This window comes from Gossypium hirsutum, chromosome D09 (assembly GCF_007990345.1).
Source record: "Gossypium hirsutum isolate 1008001.06 chromosome D09, Gossypium_hirsutum_v2.1, whole genome shotgun sequence".
Lineage (NCBI taxonomy): Eukaryota > Viridiplantae > Streptophyta > Magnoliopsida > Malvales > Malvaceae > Gossypium > Gossypium hirsutum.
Genome location: NC_053445.1, coordinates 35379086 through 35398291, shown reverse-complemented (window position 1 = coordinate 35398291; position 19206 = coordinate 35379086). Strand labels below are relative to the sequence as shown.

The window sequence follows — 19206 nt, the reverse complement described above, 5'->3', positions numbered from 1 at the left end:
AAAACAAGAAGACCGGAGAAAATTTAATCATTAAATATTAATTGTGATTTATTTAAATAAATATCCACATTTAATTTTAAATTAGATTACTATAATTATTATATATATAATATTAGGTTGATAATATTATTAATAATTTATGAAAATTAAATTCGCAATAAAACGAGTAACACTCACACAGGTTAATTTAGTTAATGAAGTAATTAATATGATTTTAAATTCGAAAATAACAATAACTAAAGATATCAATTTGGACACAACTTATATAAATTTAAATTTTTTGTTTCAAATTTAAAAAGTTTATAGACTAAAATTGATTACTTTAAAAAATATAAAGATTAATACAAAAATGCATAATATCTATCTATATATTTATTATTATATTTAAGTATTTTATTGAGTTGGTGTCAAACTTTAACCGGATCAAGGTCCTTCATTTTTAATAAACAATAAATATTATTTTGAAGATAATTTTGTCTGTTCATATAAAATTTAGAAATATACTTGCACATGATGAGATTTAAATTCAAAACATTGTGATATTTGATTTTTTAATTTTACCATTTTAACCAAAGTTATTATTATAATACCATCCTTGAAATAAAATTTATTGTTTTATAATAAAAATTTTCTTTTGATAATTTCATTTAGTAGGGAGAATTCTTTGAATGTTAGCTCGTGCAACCTTAAGGAGATCGTCTCTAGTTGCAAGCAATTTGGCAAAAGTTAGGTCCTTTTATCTGCAATGTATTGCAATAGAGATTTATGCATTGCTGCCAAGCTCTTTTTGTTCTACTAAATTCAATGCTTTGTTGACTCTTAATTGTGCTTTCAATCTCCTTAAAGAATTTGGACCATTGTGTCACCAATTCTCTAGCTTGAAAAGATAGCCTGAGTAGGAGATATTTGTTGATTATGGAAATTATTATTTTTTAAATAAAATAGCTGTTCAATACTTAATATACGTATTCTTAGAGGTATTTAATATTGAAACATCATTGTCAATAATTAAAGTAATAGACGTTGAAATTCACTCTTTATAATCTGTAAATAACATGGTTGCCTTGGACATAAAACGAGCAGCCTAATTAGCCGTCCGTCGAGTTCAAGCAAATGACAAAGAAGAGAATTCAAGTTGCAAAGATAAACAATCGCAAACAAATACTCCAAAATTTGACTAATTTATAGTAGGCTTTACCAAGCATTAATGGTCAAAAAGACAATTCGACTCAACCACAATTTTATCAAAACATCAATTTTGTAGTCAAGAGAGAGCCTCGCGTATTGACCAAATTTTAGGTATGTGAAGTTCCATCAAAGCCCGATTATAACTTGTCATACCCTTTAGAAATTGACCATTACTATCACGCACAATAGCCGCAAAAGTAGAAGCGTTATAAGCATCCACGTTACAGTCTAGTAACCCATCCGTTGGTCTCGCCCACTGTGAAGCACCAATAATACTCGCATCATTCGAGGCTGTATAAATTTTTGCAAACTCGATAATTCGAGCCAGCGTATTATCCTTGTGCTGCCAAACAAAGATGTTCCTATAGAACCAAAGGGTCCACAAAATCATTAAGGCCCGGTGGCGTGCAAAGAGGCGAAAAATGGTCTCAACAATCCCAGTAGTCAAGTGTTGAATTCCCACAATATTCCAGCAATTCACTGCAAAAAGGCAATGAATCAGCACATGCTCAATTATTTCAAGTTCATCACACCATAAACAAAGCAGATCAATACTACACCCTTTCTCAACAAGTCTTCCTCTACACGGTATGAAATTGTGAAGGCACCTCCAAATAAAGATCTTGACTTTAGTATATTTATAAAATATATTATATTTTATTCGTAAGCAAGAATTTTAATATATATAAGGTTAGTATATTTATAATTCATTTCTAATTATACCACAAATATAAAATGAATTTATAAAATATTTTAAATTTTAAATGGGATAAATAATAAATTTACATATGAGCTTTGATAAAATTTGCAATGTTATACATAAACTAAAATTTGGTGTATTTGTATACATCAAATTTTAATTTTTGGTTCATTTTTTCACATTCCACTAACCCTATTATCTATGTGGCACAATTTTCTATTATATGTAATTTGTTGAAATGATATTTTATTAGGATAGAAAACAAACAAATAAATTTAAATTATTTTCACCTATATTAAAAAAATAAACACACTCCGGAAAAAGGTTTCCTATTTCCACCAAGAAATCTTTTTTTTTTAATCTATGTGAAATTAATTTAAATTTGTTTGTTTGCTTTTAAACCTAATAAAATTTCATATTAACAATTTACACATGACTTAACGAAAAATTGTACCACATAGATAACGGAGTTAATGAAATGTGAAAATTGAACTAAAATTAAAGTTTAATGTATACAAATATACCAAATTAAAATTGATATATAAAATTACAAATTTTATCAAAGTTCATATATAATTTTAATATTCATCTCAATTTAAATTAGTATTTTCTTTTAAAAAACTACCTAATAAGTATCTATCAAAATGATCAGTTCTATTTAAAGATATTCATGGGTTTGGATTGGATCAAACTCGTCTCTTTTAAAAAAAAATTAAAATTAAGCTGAAACAAAAGCTCAACCTAGCCTTTCTAAGCCGATTGAAATAGTCTATTATATTGTTCAAAAATAATAAAATTTATTTTTATTTAAATTTAATTATAAAAATATATAAATATAAATATAAATATAAATATAATTTTTTATATTTATTATTTTAAAGAATATAACAGGTTGAAACAAATGAAGATTAAAAATTATACATCCAAACTTGATCCAAAGAGACTCGGATTAATCAAACCATTCAACTCATAAACACCTCTAATTTAATTCAATTTTTTAAAAAATTCACCCAATATTTTTCAAAACACAAGCATATTCATAAAAAATGAATTGATATAAATTTGGTGGATGAGAGTTTTTGCCATCCCAAATACTCACGACAAAAGAACAAAATCTGAGTACCTACTTACATATGTATATATATATGTATATAAATATATTAAGAGCTAACAACATGGCGAAGAAAAACATAAATATATAAAATTAGCTTAAAATCTAGTCTGAAAAATAAAATTAAAAACAAAAGAAAAAAAAACCTATTTGATGTGGCCTTTACCTCAAGAAATTAGCAGTGCCTCCTTTTAACCCTCACATGCATTATAGACCATATATATACATGTTATTCTTGACATTTCATTTTTTTCTTAAACACTTGTGTGCACGACACACATCCGAACATAAGTACGAGAACATAATTCGAAGATTTTCCAAAACATGGTAAATCTTAATAGAAATTGAATGTACTCATGTCGAATACATACCGTATCCAACATATTCAAGTCGGAATAACATATACAGTATATATATATGAAATAAGTTGGGTGATTATTCTTCTTTGGTACCGTTTGCTGATGAAGTTACTGTAGAGGAAGCAGTGAGTAATGGAGAAGTAGTGTTTGGCAAGCTCTTAGATGCTGAACCATTGGTTGATTGAGGGTTGTTATTTGCTGCTGCTTGCCCTTCCTCTGCTAATTTTTTCAGAAGGCTCATAATCGTGGGAATGAACTTGGTTGATAGGGAAATTATCCCAGGTAACTGCAAAACATTAAAATTTTAAATTATATATAAATAATAATATAAACTATTTTCAATAATTGAGTAGAGATGGCTAGACTCAAACTGTTTGGAGCGATTTAAAAAAAAAAAAAATTGTATTCAAGATAAGGTGATTTTCTTTTTTTGGATAGCATGGATGGAGTAGTTCTGGTAATTTATGACCATATTTTTACCAGAATATTTAACACCATTTGGACTAACTAATAATCTTATAAAAGTAATGACCAAATTATACCAAATAAAAGTAAAAAACTAAATTATAAATTTGAGGATGATAGAAGGACCAACATCATAATTTTAGATGGCAGCTTTGTTTGTTTGTTTGTTTTTTTCTGAAGTAATTTTATTTATAATGTTTGAGTTGGATATAGGATATGGCATTCCAAGGACTTTCAAAGTACATATATATATATTTGAATATATTAAAATTCATACCAATATGCAAGTAACATAGCCAGACACGTCTAAAAAGAAGCAAATCGCCTCCAGGTATCTGGCTTTTGTATTTCAAGTTTACATGCAAAAAAAAGTTTTCAAATGTTTTTCCAATAAATTGTTTCAAGATTTTAGTATGTTGTTACTACTTTTCGTTTTTTTCTTAAAATATAAATATGCGATACATATTTTAACATGCTTATATGAATATAAATATAATCTTTCAAAGACTACAAATAAATGAAAATATTGAAAGAATTAAAAACTAATGTTTCGAACACATGATCATACCCAACACTCTCATTTGAACACGAATGACAAATATTTTATGCATGCTTAGAAATAAACAAAAAGCCAAAAAAAATGCTTGATACTCACAACACCATGGCTGAATTCACCAGAAATGTCGAGCTGCACCCAGAGAGCTTTCAGCATAAGGTAACCAACAAAGATGATACCCACATACAAAGGGTTTCTGCAATGACAATATTTGAAATTAAGCACTAATAAACTATTTACTTTAGTTTTAATTTTAATTTTTATAAAATATTCATATCTGATATTTATATTATGAGATAATAACATTCTAAAAATCCTTAAAACTTCAAAAACATTAAAAGATTTAAAAGAAGTTGAAAAGCCCGTATTTGTATATTCTATATTTTATAAAAAATCCAAATACATTGTGAAATGTGCACCTTAGAAGAGTCAAAAATTCATTAAATCCCAAGATGATCAAAGCAACAATTGCCCATGGAGGTGGTAACCAGTTGTTGCTACGCTTGTTGGCTTCCTGAAAGTAGAAAGATAAATAATAATTCAGAGAAAAAATTGAATATACCTGTATTGGACACTAACATTCAAATCCGAGTAACATAATAATCTCCTAGAAAATTAATAAGATTTTAAATTTCATGCCTGAGCAGAAATGGCCTGAGTGACACAGTACTCTGTCTCTGCCCGGTATTGCCGCCATAAAATCTTGCACTGGACAGGTGTGATTAATATCTTGTTGGGTGGAACCTGTAGCCAAACGAAACCAGTCATAAGAACCAATCATGCAATAGACATCAATGAAGTGCTTGTGTTCGACACTCTTGTCTGAGTATAATTCAACTAAACTTTATAAAGATGATCAGCAAGAACAGGACTTAACCTTATCCCAAGTGCTTGAGGCCAATGGATCAGATGTTGTACTGCCCCATTTAGTCACAGAAGCAATGCCTTTGGTATCCAACAAGGCAGAACAAAGTGTATTCTCAATGTTATCGACATTATCATCCAACCGGATTGCAGCCATAACAGATAGCAACTTTAAGGCCTAACAAGGGATAATAAACAAATTCAGAAGAGAACAGAATGGAAGAAATTTCTTTTTTTAAATTATCAAAATGATAATACGTAAACATACTGCAGAGTGAGCAGTTTTAGTGATGGATCGAATATCTTCTTTCCCGGTCCAAACCCGTGGCATTGATTCAGAATCGTGATTAAATAATGTAGAAAACCTGTATGTAAACACAAAGTCGATTTTGATAATGTATAATGCTAGAAAAACAAGTCTATATTGTTCAAACACTTTTAACTCAATCATGAAATGTATTATTACCTGTCCTTCATACGGATTAATACCCTTCCTGCTTCTTCCTTTGCTTTCCCTTCAACCACACCTCTCGCATGATTCTCTAGACTCGTTAGAGTCTTCTTCTGGGTTTGTTCATCCATGTCAAAACCAGAGAGAGCAGTGGACAGTCCAGAGAGAATTGATTCGGTTTCACGCTGCAGAAGTTTCCTTATCAATGGCCAGGTTTCCTTATTAGCTCCATCTAAGAGTGCTTCAACAGGTCCAGATAATGCCTCATTCAGCTTTGCCTGCAAATGCACCATTATTATCATTATGATTCAAAGTGGTGATTAAACCAATCATAAAAATGAGATATGGGCTTAGAATTCACCAAGCAAATTTTAGGTCTTTCTTATCCAGAACTAGATGGTAGATTCGACACCCATATTGTAAAGTTATAATAACCCGACTCTTTATTATGACATCTTAGTAAATTGAGATCTATGTTGCCCCGGCACTCCATATGTCTTGAAGTACTGTTGTCCGATACATATTTGAGCATAGGTATGCGGATATGACCCTCCAAATACATATAAAAACTTGAAAGTAATACCCAAATCCTAGTAACAAAGAATGGGATTCAATTTCTAAAACAATTCACACTTATGCATCAATGCAAAATTTCCAGAACAGGCCAACAATTCGATATGACATCTTGATTACTAGGGCTAAAGCTATTTTTAAAGTAATCTGCACAACGCAACAATGTGAAAATTTTCATCGACCAGTAAGACTGTGCGAAAAGAAAGATCATGGCGCCAAGGCCTCAACTTCAGCTCACCTTGCCTCCCTAGAGAAACCAAACGGACACAACTTCGAATGATACACAAACCTATGTTGCTCCATCTTTTAAAGTCTTTGTGCTCGATACTCAGGCCCAACAAATATCTAGATATAGGAATAAGGATATGACCCTTGAAGGACCTTTTTGAATACACTGGAAAAGCTTACAAGAAAAATTGAACAAACCCATGTTGGGCATATAGCTGTATCCAACACTCATACCCGAGTCCGGGTGATATAGACACAAAATCCTGCTTTTAAATTATTAGGTTACTCTATCCCTAGCTTTTTGGATAGAAGGGGACACATAAATTGCCATACCTCATAGGAAGACGTAAGCTCTGAAAGCTTGGCAGCTCGAACAGAAGCAATATGATCATTAATGTCACGACGTAGCTTATCCCTGATTTTGGAGGAATCCCAATTTGCTAGCTTAACAGCAGCATCTGCAAAAAAAGTTGTCAAACTCAAAAGTACTCAATATACCTTATCAAGCAAAGAAAAAAAACCCTAAATGACTCACAGCTGTAGAACCAAATCTATTAAATGGAAACAGTATAAAGACTAGTCATTTGAAATTTCAGCTCATGGTAATGGCTTTGTCGCAACAAGCACAAACAAGTTGCAACTTACCATGCAACTAATTTTAGTAATGGCTTTGTCGCAACAAGTCACAAACTACGTTGCAACTCACCATGCAACTAATTTTTGTAACTAGTCGCAAACTTAGTTGCAACTTATCATGCAAATAGTTTTTTTTTTAGATTTGTTTATATTTAATTGACAATTTTTAATGTAATTTTGGATAGCAAATTAAGTGATTTTGTGCAGCAAAAATTGTGATATCACACAGCTAATCAGGGGAGATAATTCTCAGCAAGGAAACTAGTAGATGGGATTATGATTATCTTTCCATTTATTAAGAGATATGCAATCGAGAGGGATATGGATAATCCTTACATTTTTCTCAAATATTATCTAAGCCATAATGATAATGGATATTGGCGAAATTCTAGAGATTTGATCTGATCCTACTAGCTGGATACACCCAGACTGAAATCTCTATATATTAAGGTTGCTACTTACATTGAGTGTGTGCATTTGAGTGTGCACTTATCTATTCATTAGGAGAAACTTTTATTTAAAGTAAAATTTGATCAAACTGTTTCAGCAATTTGTTCTAAACTTTCATGGGAAAATCTTTTTTGGGGAAATTTCTTCATTGTAATTAAATGAGAGTGACTGCAATATTTGTGGGTGTGATTAGGCTTAAATCATCTCTTATATCATGAAGATTATAGTGATTTACTCTTTAGACAGGCTCTGCGGATGTGGGGTTGGATCCAAACTGTGTAAACAATCACCTGTGTTCATTGTTTATTGTTTCTGTTTTTAGTTATATCTTAATTCGCATTTAAACAAAGAACTTCTCAACTACTCCAACACTTACAATTGGTGCTAGAGCTAGACATAAGACGAATTTGGTGGGATCATGTTGTTAGTTGTTGAATTAGGGAAGGAAACTTGATCTACATGCCACCTATGCTTGATAGCTCGAATTATGCCTACTAGAAACACGAGTGTTTATAAAATCTATTGATAAGAAGGCATGGAGAGCAATCCTAACAGGTTGGGAACCTCGAGTTACTGAAATTGATAGTGTTCACACTCTCAGACTCGAAATTACATGGTTAGCCAAAGAGGACAAAACAACTAGTTATAACTCAAAGGCTTTAAATGCAATCTTCAATGGTGTTGACCCCGAGGAATTCAAGTGTATCTCCAAATGTGTTTCTGCTCGTCAAGCTTGGACAACTCTTGAAACCACACATTAAGGAACCACAAGTGTAAAGCAGTCAAAGCCCCAAATGCTAACAACTAGATTAAAAAACTTACGAATGTATGAGGAAGAGATTCTTTATGATTTTTATGTTATGTGACATATCTAACCAAGCTTTCACCTTTGATGATGATTAATCCAATGAAATTGGTGCGCAAAGTGCCGATATCCCTCTCAGAAAGATTTGAATCAAAGTAACAATCACTGAAGAAGCCAAGGATATCAATACTATAAAAACATATAAGTTGCTTGGGTCACTTCAAACATTTGAAATGAATTTAGAGGAATTCAAAAGGGATTCAGAGAAAAACATTGCTCTGAATGTCACATCTCTAGTTGCAACTTGTGAAGAAATTACCATTGAGGACCTATAGAAGCAGCTAGTTCTTCTTACTAAAAATTTAAATCAAGCCTTCATAAAACTTTCAAGGAGAAACACCAGGAATGATGGAGGTCATGGCTTAAACAAAAGCAAAGGAGAATATGTTGTTAAAGAAGAGAGTGTCAAAGAAAAGAAGAAAAACATTAAATGTCATGAATGTAAAGGCTATATATATATATGTAAGATAATGGATATGGGCAAAATTCTAGAGATTTGATTTGATTCTACTAGTTGGATGCACCCGAACTGAAATCTCTATATATTGAGGCTGCTATTTACATTAGATGTGTGGATTGTAATTATATGGGAGTGAGGCTGCAACATTTATGGGTGTGGTTGGACTTAAATCTTCCCTTGTATCACAAAAAATATTGTGATTTAGTTTTTGGATAAGGCCTCAGATGTAGGATTGAATTAGGATTGAATCCAAACTGCATAAACAATTGTCTGTGTCCATTGTTTATTGTTTCAGTTTTCAATTGTTTCACAAGTCGCAACTAAACAAACAACTTTTCAGCAACTTCAACACTTACAAGCTAAAAACTCAATTTTCCTTCAATGACTTATTTATTGCCAAATAAAACTTTTTAATGAACTCTTTCCCATTTCAAACCTCTTGAACTTGTGTTTTGTAACTTTGGTTTATAACTCAGAAAATGATTATGAAGTTCAATCATACTTGTTGAAATATGTGAAATCGCTATATTTTAGGCATATATTTTAAAGTTATTTAGGTAGATAAATCTTATTTAGTAGATAAATCTTAGAATAAATTATTTGAGATATTTTAAGAATATTTTATTTTATCTTTTAGTAGTTTATTAGAATAAGAGAATTATTTTCCTTATCTTTTAGTACTAATTTATTAGAATAAGGGAATTATTTTTCTAATTAAGTTATGACTCTTTTTTCTATTTAAATTCAATTGTTTAGTTAATAAAAGACAGAATAGTTTTATTAAATGCTCCCTTGAAAACTTTCATAGTATCAGAGCTAGGTTAAATCTCTAGTAGCATTATGGTTAAAACAACCTTCACTCGAAATAAGAGATCCAACAATCAAAGAGGAAGAAAGTTTTACTGTTGAAACAACTAATGAAAATTATGAGGGCTAAAGTTTTCTAGAAGGGTCTTCATTCACTAAGGAACAATTAGAGCATTTACACAAGCTTTTTCAATCACCATAATTTCGGATGAATTATTTTGTTCCTAACTCATCCAATAATCCTTCTTCCTTCTTTGCCCAATCAGGTATTGATTTTTTTATTTTTTTCAGTGTCAAGCCTTGTAAAACAAACACGTGGATCGTTGATTCTGGAGCTAGTGATCACATGACTAGTAGTCATTTTCTTTTTTCAACTTACACACATTGTGCAGGAAACAAAAAAATCAAAGTAGCAAATGGGTCGTTCTCGACAATAGCTGGGAAAGGCACTGTTAAAATTTTGCCTTCCTTGGTTTTACATGATGTTTTACATGTGTCAAATCTAGCTTGTAATCTCATATCGGTTAGTAAATTATTTCAGTCCTCGAATTCTCATGTTATATTTGACTCCTCTATGTAAATTTTAGGACATAGTCTCAAGGAGGATGATTGGCAGTGCTAAAGAAGCTGGTGGAATTTTCTTTCTTGACGACGACTATCTAAGTCAATCAGCAACTACTATATGTTTAAATTCTACTTCTAGTTTTGATAAGGTTATGATTTGGTATTATAGGTTTGGACATCCTAATTTTTACTATTTAAGATATTTGTTACTTGATCTATTTAAAAATAAAAGTCCTTCATATCACTGTGAATTGACTAAACATCATCGGTCATTCTTCCCACCTAAAAAATATAAACTTACAAACCTTTTTCGTTGATTCATAGTGATGTTTGGGGACCTTCGAAAGTCTCAACTTTTTGAGGAAAACGTTGGTTTGTCACATTTATTGATGATCATACTCGCATTTGTTGGGTGTTTTAATTAAAAGATAAATCTGAAGTTAAAAATGTGTTTCAGTCTTTTTATGCTATGGTGAAAACACAATTTGGTGTGAGAATAAAAGTACTTTAGATTCACAATGGTGGGAAATTTTTTAGGGACCAATTAGGTGTTTTCTTAACCAAACATGATATAGTCCACCAAAGCTCTTATACAAATACACCACAACAAAATAGGGTTGCAGAAAGAAAAAACCAACATCTTTTGGAAGTAACTAGAGCCTTGATGTTCACTAGTCATGTATTACATTATCTTTGGGGCGAAGCCTTGTTAACAGCTACATATCTTATTAATAGAATGCCTAGTAAAACTCTAAACTATAAAACTCCTTTCCGTCTCTTTAAAGATAACTTTCCTAACTCTAAAATGATCATAGATTTATCCCTTCGAGTTTTTGGGTATAGTGTTTTTGTTCATATTCACAACCAATGTAAACTAGATCCTAGAGCAAAAAAATGTGTCTTTATTATACTTCTAATAAAAAGGGTTACAAACATTATGATCCAATTGATAGGAAAATTATTGTTACCATGGATGTCACATTTGTTGAAACACAATCTTACTTTGATTCTAATTTTCAGGGAGGAAATTATAGTAAGGAAGATTCTATAATTGATCAAGAAAACACTAGGAATATAACATAAAGATTCTAATAACGAGGAAGGTGAATTTGTGATTAATACAGAAATTAATGATGTTAATGTTGTTAATGAAAAGGAGTATGAAGGTGTTGAGTCTGATCATGAGAATAAAGAATAAACAAAGGAGTTAATCGTTTACTCAAAAAGAAATCGAAATCAAGAAAGTGGAATCCACCAGATTCATCACCAAGAATCCGACCCGCAAGATCTTGTCAAAAGTCCAGGTAAAGCTCATAATCCAACCAATGAATTTTCTGATTTAGATATTCCAATTGTTAAAAGAAAAGGTGTTAGAAATGTTGTCAAATATCTCATGTCTAACTTTGTGTCTTATAAAGCCTTGTCTTCGACATTCTCAGCCTTTGTTTCGTGTCTCGATATTGTGAAAATACCCAAAAATGTGAAAGATGCTTTACAGGTTCCTGAGTGGAAGAAGGCTATTTTAGAGATACGCGCTCTTGAAAAAACAGGCACATGAAAACAGTGGAATTACTTGTAGGGAAAAATCTGTGGGCTGTAAATGGGTGTTCACAACCAAATTCAAACTGGATGGATCTTTAGATAGATACAAAGTCCGACTGGTGGCTAAAGGGTATACTCAAACATATGGGATAGATTATCTTGAAAAATTTGCTCCAGTAGCCAAATTAAATTTTGTTAGAGTTCTTTTATCAATTGCTGTTAATCTTGATTGGTCTTTACAGCAGCTAGATGTGAAGAATGCTTTCCTAAATGGGAAACTTGAAGAAGAAGTTTACATGGATCCTCCAGGTTTTGAAGAAAAATTTGGAACTCGAGTATGTAAGCTTAGGAAATCTTTGTATGATCTAAAGCAGTCTCCTGGAGCTTGGTTTGATTGATTCACTCAAGTTGTTAAAAAACAAGATTACTCACAAGGGCAAGCTAATCACACAATGTTCTATCAACACTCACAAAGAGGTAGAATAGCAGTTATTATAGTTTATGTCGATGATATCATTCTTACAAGAGATGATGTGGATGACATAAGGCGTCTCAAGGAGCATCTAGCATTGGAGTTTGAGATCAAAGACTTGGGTTCTTTGAAATACTTTCTTGGAATGGAAGTTGCTCGATCAAAGAAGGGTCTTGTGGTCTCTCAGAAAAATATGTGATTGATCTTTTAAAATAGGCTGGGATGAGTGGTTGTCGCCCAGCTGACACACCAATTGATCCAAATGTAAAATTTGAAAATAAAGGTCGATTAGTTGATAAAAGGCAGTACCAAAGATTAGCCGGTAAATTAATTTACTTATCATATACAAGGCCAGGCATAGCTTTTGCAGTGAGCTTAGTAAGTCAATTTATGCACACCCCAATGGAGGAAGATGAAGAAGTAGTGTTTCGGATTCTGAGATACTTGAAGAGTTCACCTAGAAAGGGCTTATTTTTTAAGAAATCCAAACAAAAAGGAGTTGAAGCTTATACAGATGCAGACTGGGCAGGCTCAATAACAAATAGAATATCTACATCAGGATTATGTACATTTGTTTAGGGAAACCTTGTGACTTGGCGAAGTAAAAAACAAAATGTTATAGTAAGAAGTAATGCAGAGGCTGAGTTTAGATCAATGGCTCAAGGAATTTGTGAAATGATGTGGTTAAAAAGAATTATGGAAGAGTTGAGGAAATAAATAACTTCACCAATGAAGTTGTACAGTGATAGCAAAGCTGCCATTAGTATTGCTCACAACCCATTCCAACATGAAAAAACTAAACATGTTGAGATTGATACACTTTATCAATGAGAATATTGAAGAAAACCAAGTGTGCATGTCGTTTGTTTCTTCAAAACAACAGATTGCTGACATACTAATCAAATGGCTCTCTAAGACAAGCTTTGATTTTCTTGTAAGCAAGTTGGGCATGATTGATATATATGCACCAACTTGAGGGAGAGTGTTGAAATATGTGAAACCCCTATATTTTTTGCATAAATTTTAAAGTTTTTGAGGTAGATAAATCTTAGAATAAATCATTTGAGATATTTTAGGAATATTTTATTTTATCTTTTAGTAATTTATTAGAATAAGAGAATTATTTTCCTTATCTTTTAGTTCTTTATTAGAATAAGAGAATTATTTTTCCAATTAGGTTGACTATTTTCTCTATTTAAATTTAGTGGTTTAGTTAATAAAAGACAGAACAGTTTTATTAAATGCTTTCTTGAAAACTTTCAATACCTGCATATCCTGCATCAAATGAAGCCATGTAAGTTTTAATGCACTTGCAAGCAGCCACTGAGAACCCCTCATCTCCTTTCAAAGCCTTATCAAATGCTTCCTTAAATTTTTCAAGAGTTTCGATCCTTAAATGTCCTAGCATGGATTGGTAGGCTGGTTGGACAAGCTAAATCATAAGACAAGGCAAATGAGATGAGAAAAATTAATAACGGACACTAATTGGTCAAGAATACTATAGAATGCTCTTACTTGGAGCAGTTTTTCTTCAAGGTGCTTTCGTTTTACAGATCTCACACCTTCATCAAAATATGTGGCTTCTGCATCATATCTAAAATCAGAACAAAATAGAACAAGAAACTCAATCACTGATATGGTAGTAAGCCATGGAAAAACCAATAACCAACAGGTCTTTGCCTAAGCTCAGCTCATCCAAATGCTTAAATAGATAGTAGCCTACTTATAACTTCAACATTGAAACAATCATCTCAATCTCATTAAGTGGTCTTACTCTGATAGAGAAGTGTAGAGAATTGAATTTAGCTTCTTCCCAAAGCCAGCAACTGGACCAGATTTTACAGCTTCTTCCAACGAATGCCAATTCTGTTATATGAAGTAGTAGGTTGGTTAGCATACAAATGTTTATGAATTAAATGCTTACTTACATGTACAAATACCTCATTTGATGTAAAACTAGTGTACTTTTCACTGGCAAATTCTTCACAGCGTACCGTAGCCACCATGACCTAAAGCAAATGAAGCATGAATAACAAAAAAGGCAACAATAATTACAAATTTCATTCAAGTTAAATATGTCCTAAAGGTCACCTTATGGGCTGGAAGATCAAGGTCCTTATTCTCCTTAATGACTTTCCAGATATGTTGTGCACTAAAAGAGAACCCTGAAGCCGGTACTGCTCCCCTCCGATCTCCTGCAATCCCCCCGGGTGCAATAGAGTGGAAGAATCGTTGTCTCAAATTAGCCACCTTCAGTAATATAATAAATAGGAAGATAAACTGTCAATTTGCATGCCATTTAGTCAAAAGTTTCAGAACCATCATCCAACTTACATGCAAATTTATAAATGGTAGGCAGACATGGTTTTTTTAGCATGCAATGAATACTGAATGCATGAGATGACCCAAATACAAACAGGTTACCTGCTCCTTAAACAGCTCTTCCTTTCCTTCATAACTAGAAAGTGCAACAACCTCAACCTGTGTATTATCAGCAATAGCATTAAATTATCAGAAGTAATCTCATAGAAAATGTATAGGGAGAGACATTTACACTTTTGTTGCAAGAAACCAAACCCAATATCTTACGTTGAAAAATTCACTTAATGAAGTTTCCATATGTGCTTCTGGCTTAGGAACTGAGTCCCATATCTGCATTTCAAGAAAATCGGGTCAAAAGAAAACATTCTGAAGTTAATCAGAAAAGCAAGGAGGCATAGGATCCGCATATTTATACCTTCTGGATATCTTCTCTCAGAACAGGTTCCAAATGTTCCAGTGGTGTCTGTAAGCAAGAAATCTTTAAGTAACCATAAACTCAATCGAAATACGAAATCGTTAAATGAAAATGATGAATAATAATAGCTCTCTAAACGCAAAATGCTCTCCATTAAGAAAAATCTACCCACCCTAGTTTTATCGCGTATGACAAACATCAAAGTCGTTTTGCGGGGACTAAACAATCGCATCATGACCTGCAACCAGTACAACCAATTAAATCACATAACCACATGAATTCAGCGCACTGCTTAGAAAGGGAAACAATATTGTGAATACCTGGAATACAGTTTTCAAAAGAGGTTTATTAGCTGCTTGCTCGCGACCAATATCATGACACCACCTAAATGGAAGTTGCTCAAGAATATTACTTGTACATACTGCAGATAGCAATAAGTCCTTCAATGAAGGTGCAAATTATATCAAGCATCATGTACGTGCCGAAAGTTACATGTTTATCAGTACTATATCTGAAACTGCCAGTGCAAAAAGCGCACTTTGTTTCTCAAATGCTGTGTCATCCTGGAATAATACAAAAAATTTATATGTAAAAGAGCAAGAAACAAAAATGCAGAGATAAAACACTTCCTATTGAACTTTTATTATCTGGATTCCAACTATTATTCAGTACAGTTTCATTCGTCACTCTAGCCTTGATGTTATTAAACCAGCAATAACTCTGTTCGAAAATTACTGAGGATTCTTTTAACTAAAAACCCACTGTAAATTAAATTTACTCTTTAATAATGGCCTGTTTGATTTCATCAATTTCACATATAATATATATTAATCATATCCTAGGGTAAAGGCTATTGAATAAATATAACCTATTCTAGATCATCATTGCAGAAATTTTAACAAAAGCACCTCTCCACGTTCTCTTCCATCGGTACCCTCCAAATCCATTACTAGGGTGCAAGGCTCTAGACCAGCGCATTTTGCTATCCAAATACCTTTAGTGGTTTGAGACCTGACAAGAATCCCATTAGTTGTTTTTGAGCCAACTGAAACAAAAGCAGTTGTTATTATAGAGCAACATAACTGACCTTCCCATAAATGCATCCATTTCCCTGAAATTTGTATGAAACAAATGGTTTAACAGTGTGCTTTTACCTGTCATGATCATTGAAAACTAAGTGAAACGGTATCTGACGCAACTAGAACTTATATAACTATAATGATAAAACACGAAATAAATAAAATCTCTGATCATTTGAACCAATAAAAATAATGATATAACAAATATCTAAAACTAATTATAGAAGTCAAGTGTTGTCAAGGGTGCAAGGCGCACGGTAGGCACTAGAACCCTTTTATTGCCTCGAGTACAAGGCACAAAAAAAAGCACGCAATATGTAGATGTGCGTCCATCTGTGTGTATATATAATAAGCTTAGGACATATAATTATGGTAATAAACTCTAGAGAGTGATCATTTTATCTACGAAACAATCATTTTTTTTGGTTGGCCAATATGCATGATATTGTTAAATACTCAAATATTAAGAAGTGAAGAGTTCAATGCTATCCGTTGCTTTAGTGGTAAAGATACATCTAATGAAAACGGTTAAAATAACAAAGAAATTGAAGAGAACTTCGGGCCTTTTATTTCTGTTGCTTTAATAAAAAGGAAGCCTAGGCGCACCAGCCATGCACCTAACCAAATCACCTCGCCTGAAATGATCCAAGTTGCTTTTGCAGTCTAGCAGTAAGACACAAGGCCAAAGGCATACCTTGATATCACTAACAGAAGTAATCCAACAAAAACATGAAGAAGCAAGGCCATGTCAACATGAGATGTCGAAAATTGAAGTGACCCAACTTCCAGCTAATCATGCTAACTTGTATCCCACATATCGAATTCAATATTATTAAACCAAATGTACAAACAAAAAAAAAATGAAGCAGCTTAGTAGGAATATACATCTTAGGAACAAGGCAAGTATAAGCATGAAAAGCAGGATTTCATGAAGATATCGAAGCATACCGCTACTTTGCGGTCCCATGATGGAAACCACAGCATATGACAACCCACATTCAGCAAGTTTTATTTCCTTGACAAAATGATCAATTCCCTCATCATTGAAAGAACCATCTCCGTTGATAACTTGAGTTGAACAACATTCTTCACTCTCAGCTGAGTAGCGACATTTTTATAGCATCCATAAGCGAATTGATGGAAAAGCTTCCATATATAATACCATTTTTCCTTGTTAATTTTAAAACTAAATGATCCATATCGATTGCTCAAAGACAAGATATCGAAGAATACCACAAAACAAATAGTATATTCATTGATTTTGACAGAGAAATCTCATGTATTACGTGGCTAAAGAAATGATGGTTCTAAATCCGATTTTCCTTTTTTTTCTTTTTCCATTTTCCTTAGCTTTCTCAGCAATCAAACATGCAGTAAACATACATTTAACCTCCGCTACTAATCCAAGCATCACAATAAAATTTCAGATTTCCACCACTTAAAGGAACTGTTGAAAACCAAAAAGTAAATAAATTTAAAGCTAAATTTTCAATCATTAAGGAAGCTTTGCATGCTTTTAATGCTCTCCTCCCCTTTGTATTACATAAATTTAAAATCCGACTATCCTTTTTTTTCCCTCTCTTTTTCCTTAGCTTTCTTGGCAGTCAAACATTCAATAAACATAATTTTTGTTCTCTGGTACGATCCAAACATCACAGTTGAACACTTAAAGAATTAGTTGAAAACCAAAATATATATATACAATAAATTAAATCTAAATTTCAACCAGTAAGGAAACATTGCATGATTTAACGCTCTCCTCCCCTTTATATCACAAAAATTCAAAACCCGATTATCCTTCTTTTTCTTTTTCTTTTTTTCCTTCTCATTTTCCTTTGCTTTCTCAGAAACCAAACATGCAATAACATCACAGTTACTACTTAAAAGAAGCTGTTGAAAACCAAAAAAAATAAATCTAAATTTTCAATCATTAAGGAACAATTGCATGCTTTTAACGCTCTTCTCCCCTTCATATTACAGGAATTCAACAAAGAAAGCAAAGCACATAATAATTAATTCATGAAATAAAGAAACGAATCATTGAAAAACAGCTATAAATCAAATAAAAAAAAACAAGAAATCACAGTCTTTTTAAAGAAAAAGTAATAAGCGGAAGTGTACCCATAAAATCTTCTTCGAAATTGATAGCTCGAAAAAATTGACGAGATCGATATCAATGAAAGACAATAGAGAGAAAATGAGTGACTTTTTTTATTTTTTATTTTCAAAATTTTGTAATCCTTTCCTTTTTTTTGTGGTTAAAAATAACCATTTTAAACTGTAATTTTTTTTCTCCGATTTTGCATAGCTTTATTTATACAAAATTTAGAATAAAATGTATTCCCAAAATTATTTCCATAATCCACGAATCAAGCGAAAGACGTAGAAGGACCTGATTGGCTGTCTGAACTTTGAAGACAAAAAAGAAAGTAGTTTATACACTTAAAAAACCAACGGTTTTTTTTTCGCTGACAATTTTTGGTGGGAAATTTTGCCGCCCATTTATTTTTTTCAAAATATTATTCGTATTATTATTTTAATTCATATTTTTATATTATTTTAGTATTATTTTCACCCACTATGAGAGGGTTTGGGTAAAAATATAGGCTTGAAATATGGGTTTGGGCAAAAAAATGAGGCCCGATTAAAAAAAGGGCCGGGCCTCGGGCACCACTTTTTTGGCCCGGGCCCAGCCCGGCCCGAATAATAAATATTTTTATTTTATTTTTTAATTTTAAAATACTTTTAAAATACTTTTTTAAATTTTTTTAAATTTTTTTAAATTTTTTTAAAATACTTTTTTAATTTTTTTAATTTTAAAATACTTTTTTTAATTTTTATTTTAATTTTTAAAATAAATTTTTGGTATTTATTTAAAAAATGGGCCGGGCCGAGCTGGGTCCAGGCTTATGAATTTTTTCTCGGGCCGGGCCTGGGCAAAATTCTATGCCCATGTTTTGGGTCGGGCCCAGCCCGGCCCTAGGACCCAAGCCGAATTTTTTTTCTGGGCCCAGCCCGAACCCAGCCTGGCCCGGCCCATGAACACTTCTAATTTAAATTCATATTCTCATATATTTTTTATTGTTGTAATTGCAATAA

The 19206-nt window shown here is 32.2% G+C and overlaps 1 protein-coding gene across 1 annotated transcript; it reads right to left on the bottom strand.

Annotated features, from left to right (window-relative positions):
* Nucleotides 1-3181: 3181 nt before the first annotated feature.
* Nucleotides 3182-18364, bottom strand: LOC107891723 (protein ROOT HAIR DEFECTIVE 3). Its single transcript, XM_016816597.2, has 23 exons — nt 18229-18364; nt 17056-17205; nt 16116-16182; nt 15937-16039; nt 15521-15591; nt 15349-15412; nt 15201-15266; nt 15029-15076; nt 14881-14943; nt 14716-14772; nt 14383-14541; nt 14232-14300; nt 14066-14157; nt 13807-13885; nt 13558-13723; nt 6829-6953; nt 5710-5972; nt 5512-5608; nt 5257-5421; nt 5019-5123; nt 4799-4893; nt 4479-4575; nt 3182-3644 (listed from the first exon to the last, which is right to left on the bottom strand). Exons 1-23 carry the CDS (start codon nt 18230-18232, stop codon nt 3435-3437), a joined length of 2415 nt encoding a protein of 804 aa, XP_016672086.2. The 5' UTR covers nt 18233-18364; the 3' UTR covers nt 3182-3434.
* Between the last annotated feature and the right edge of the window lie 842 nt (nt 18365-19206).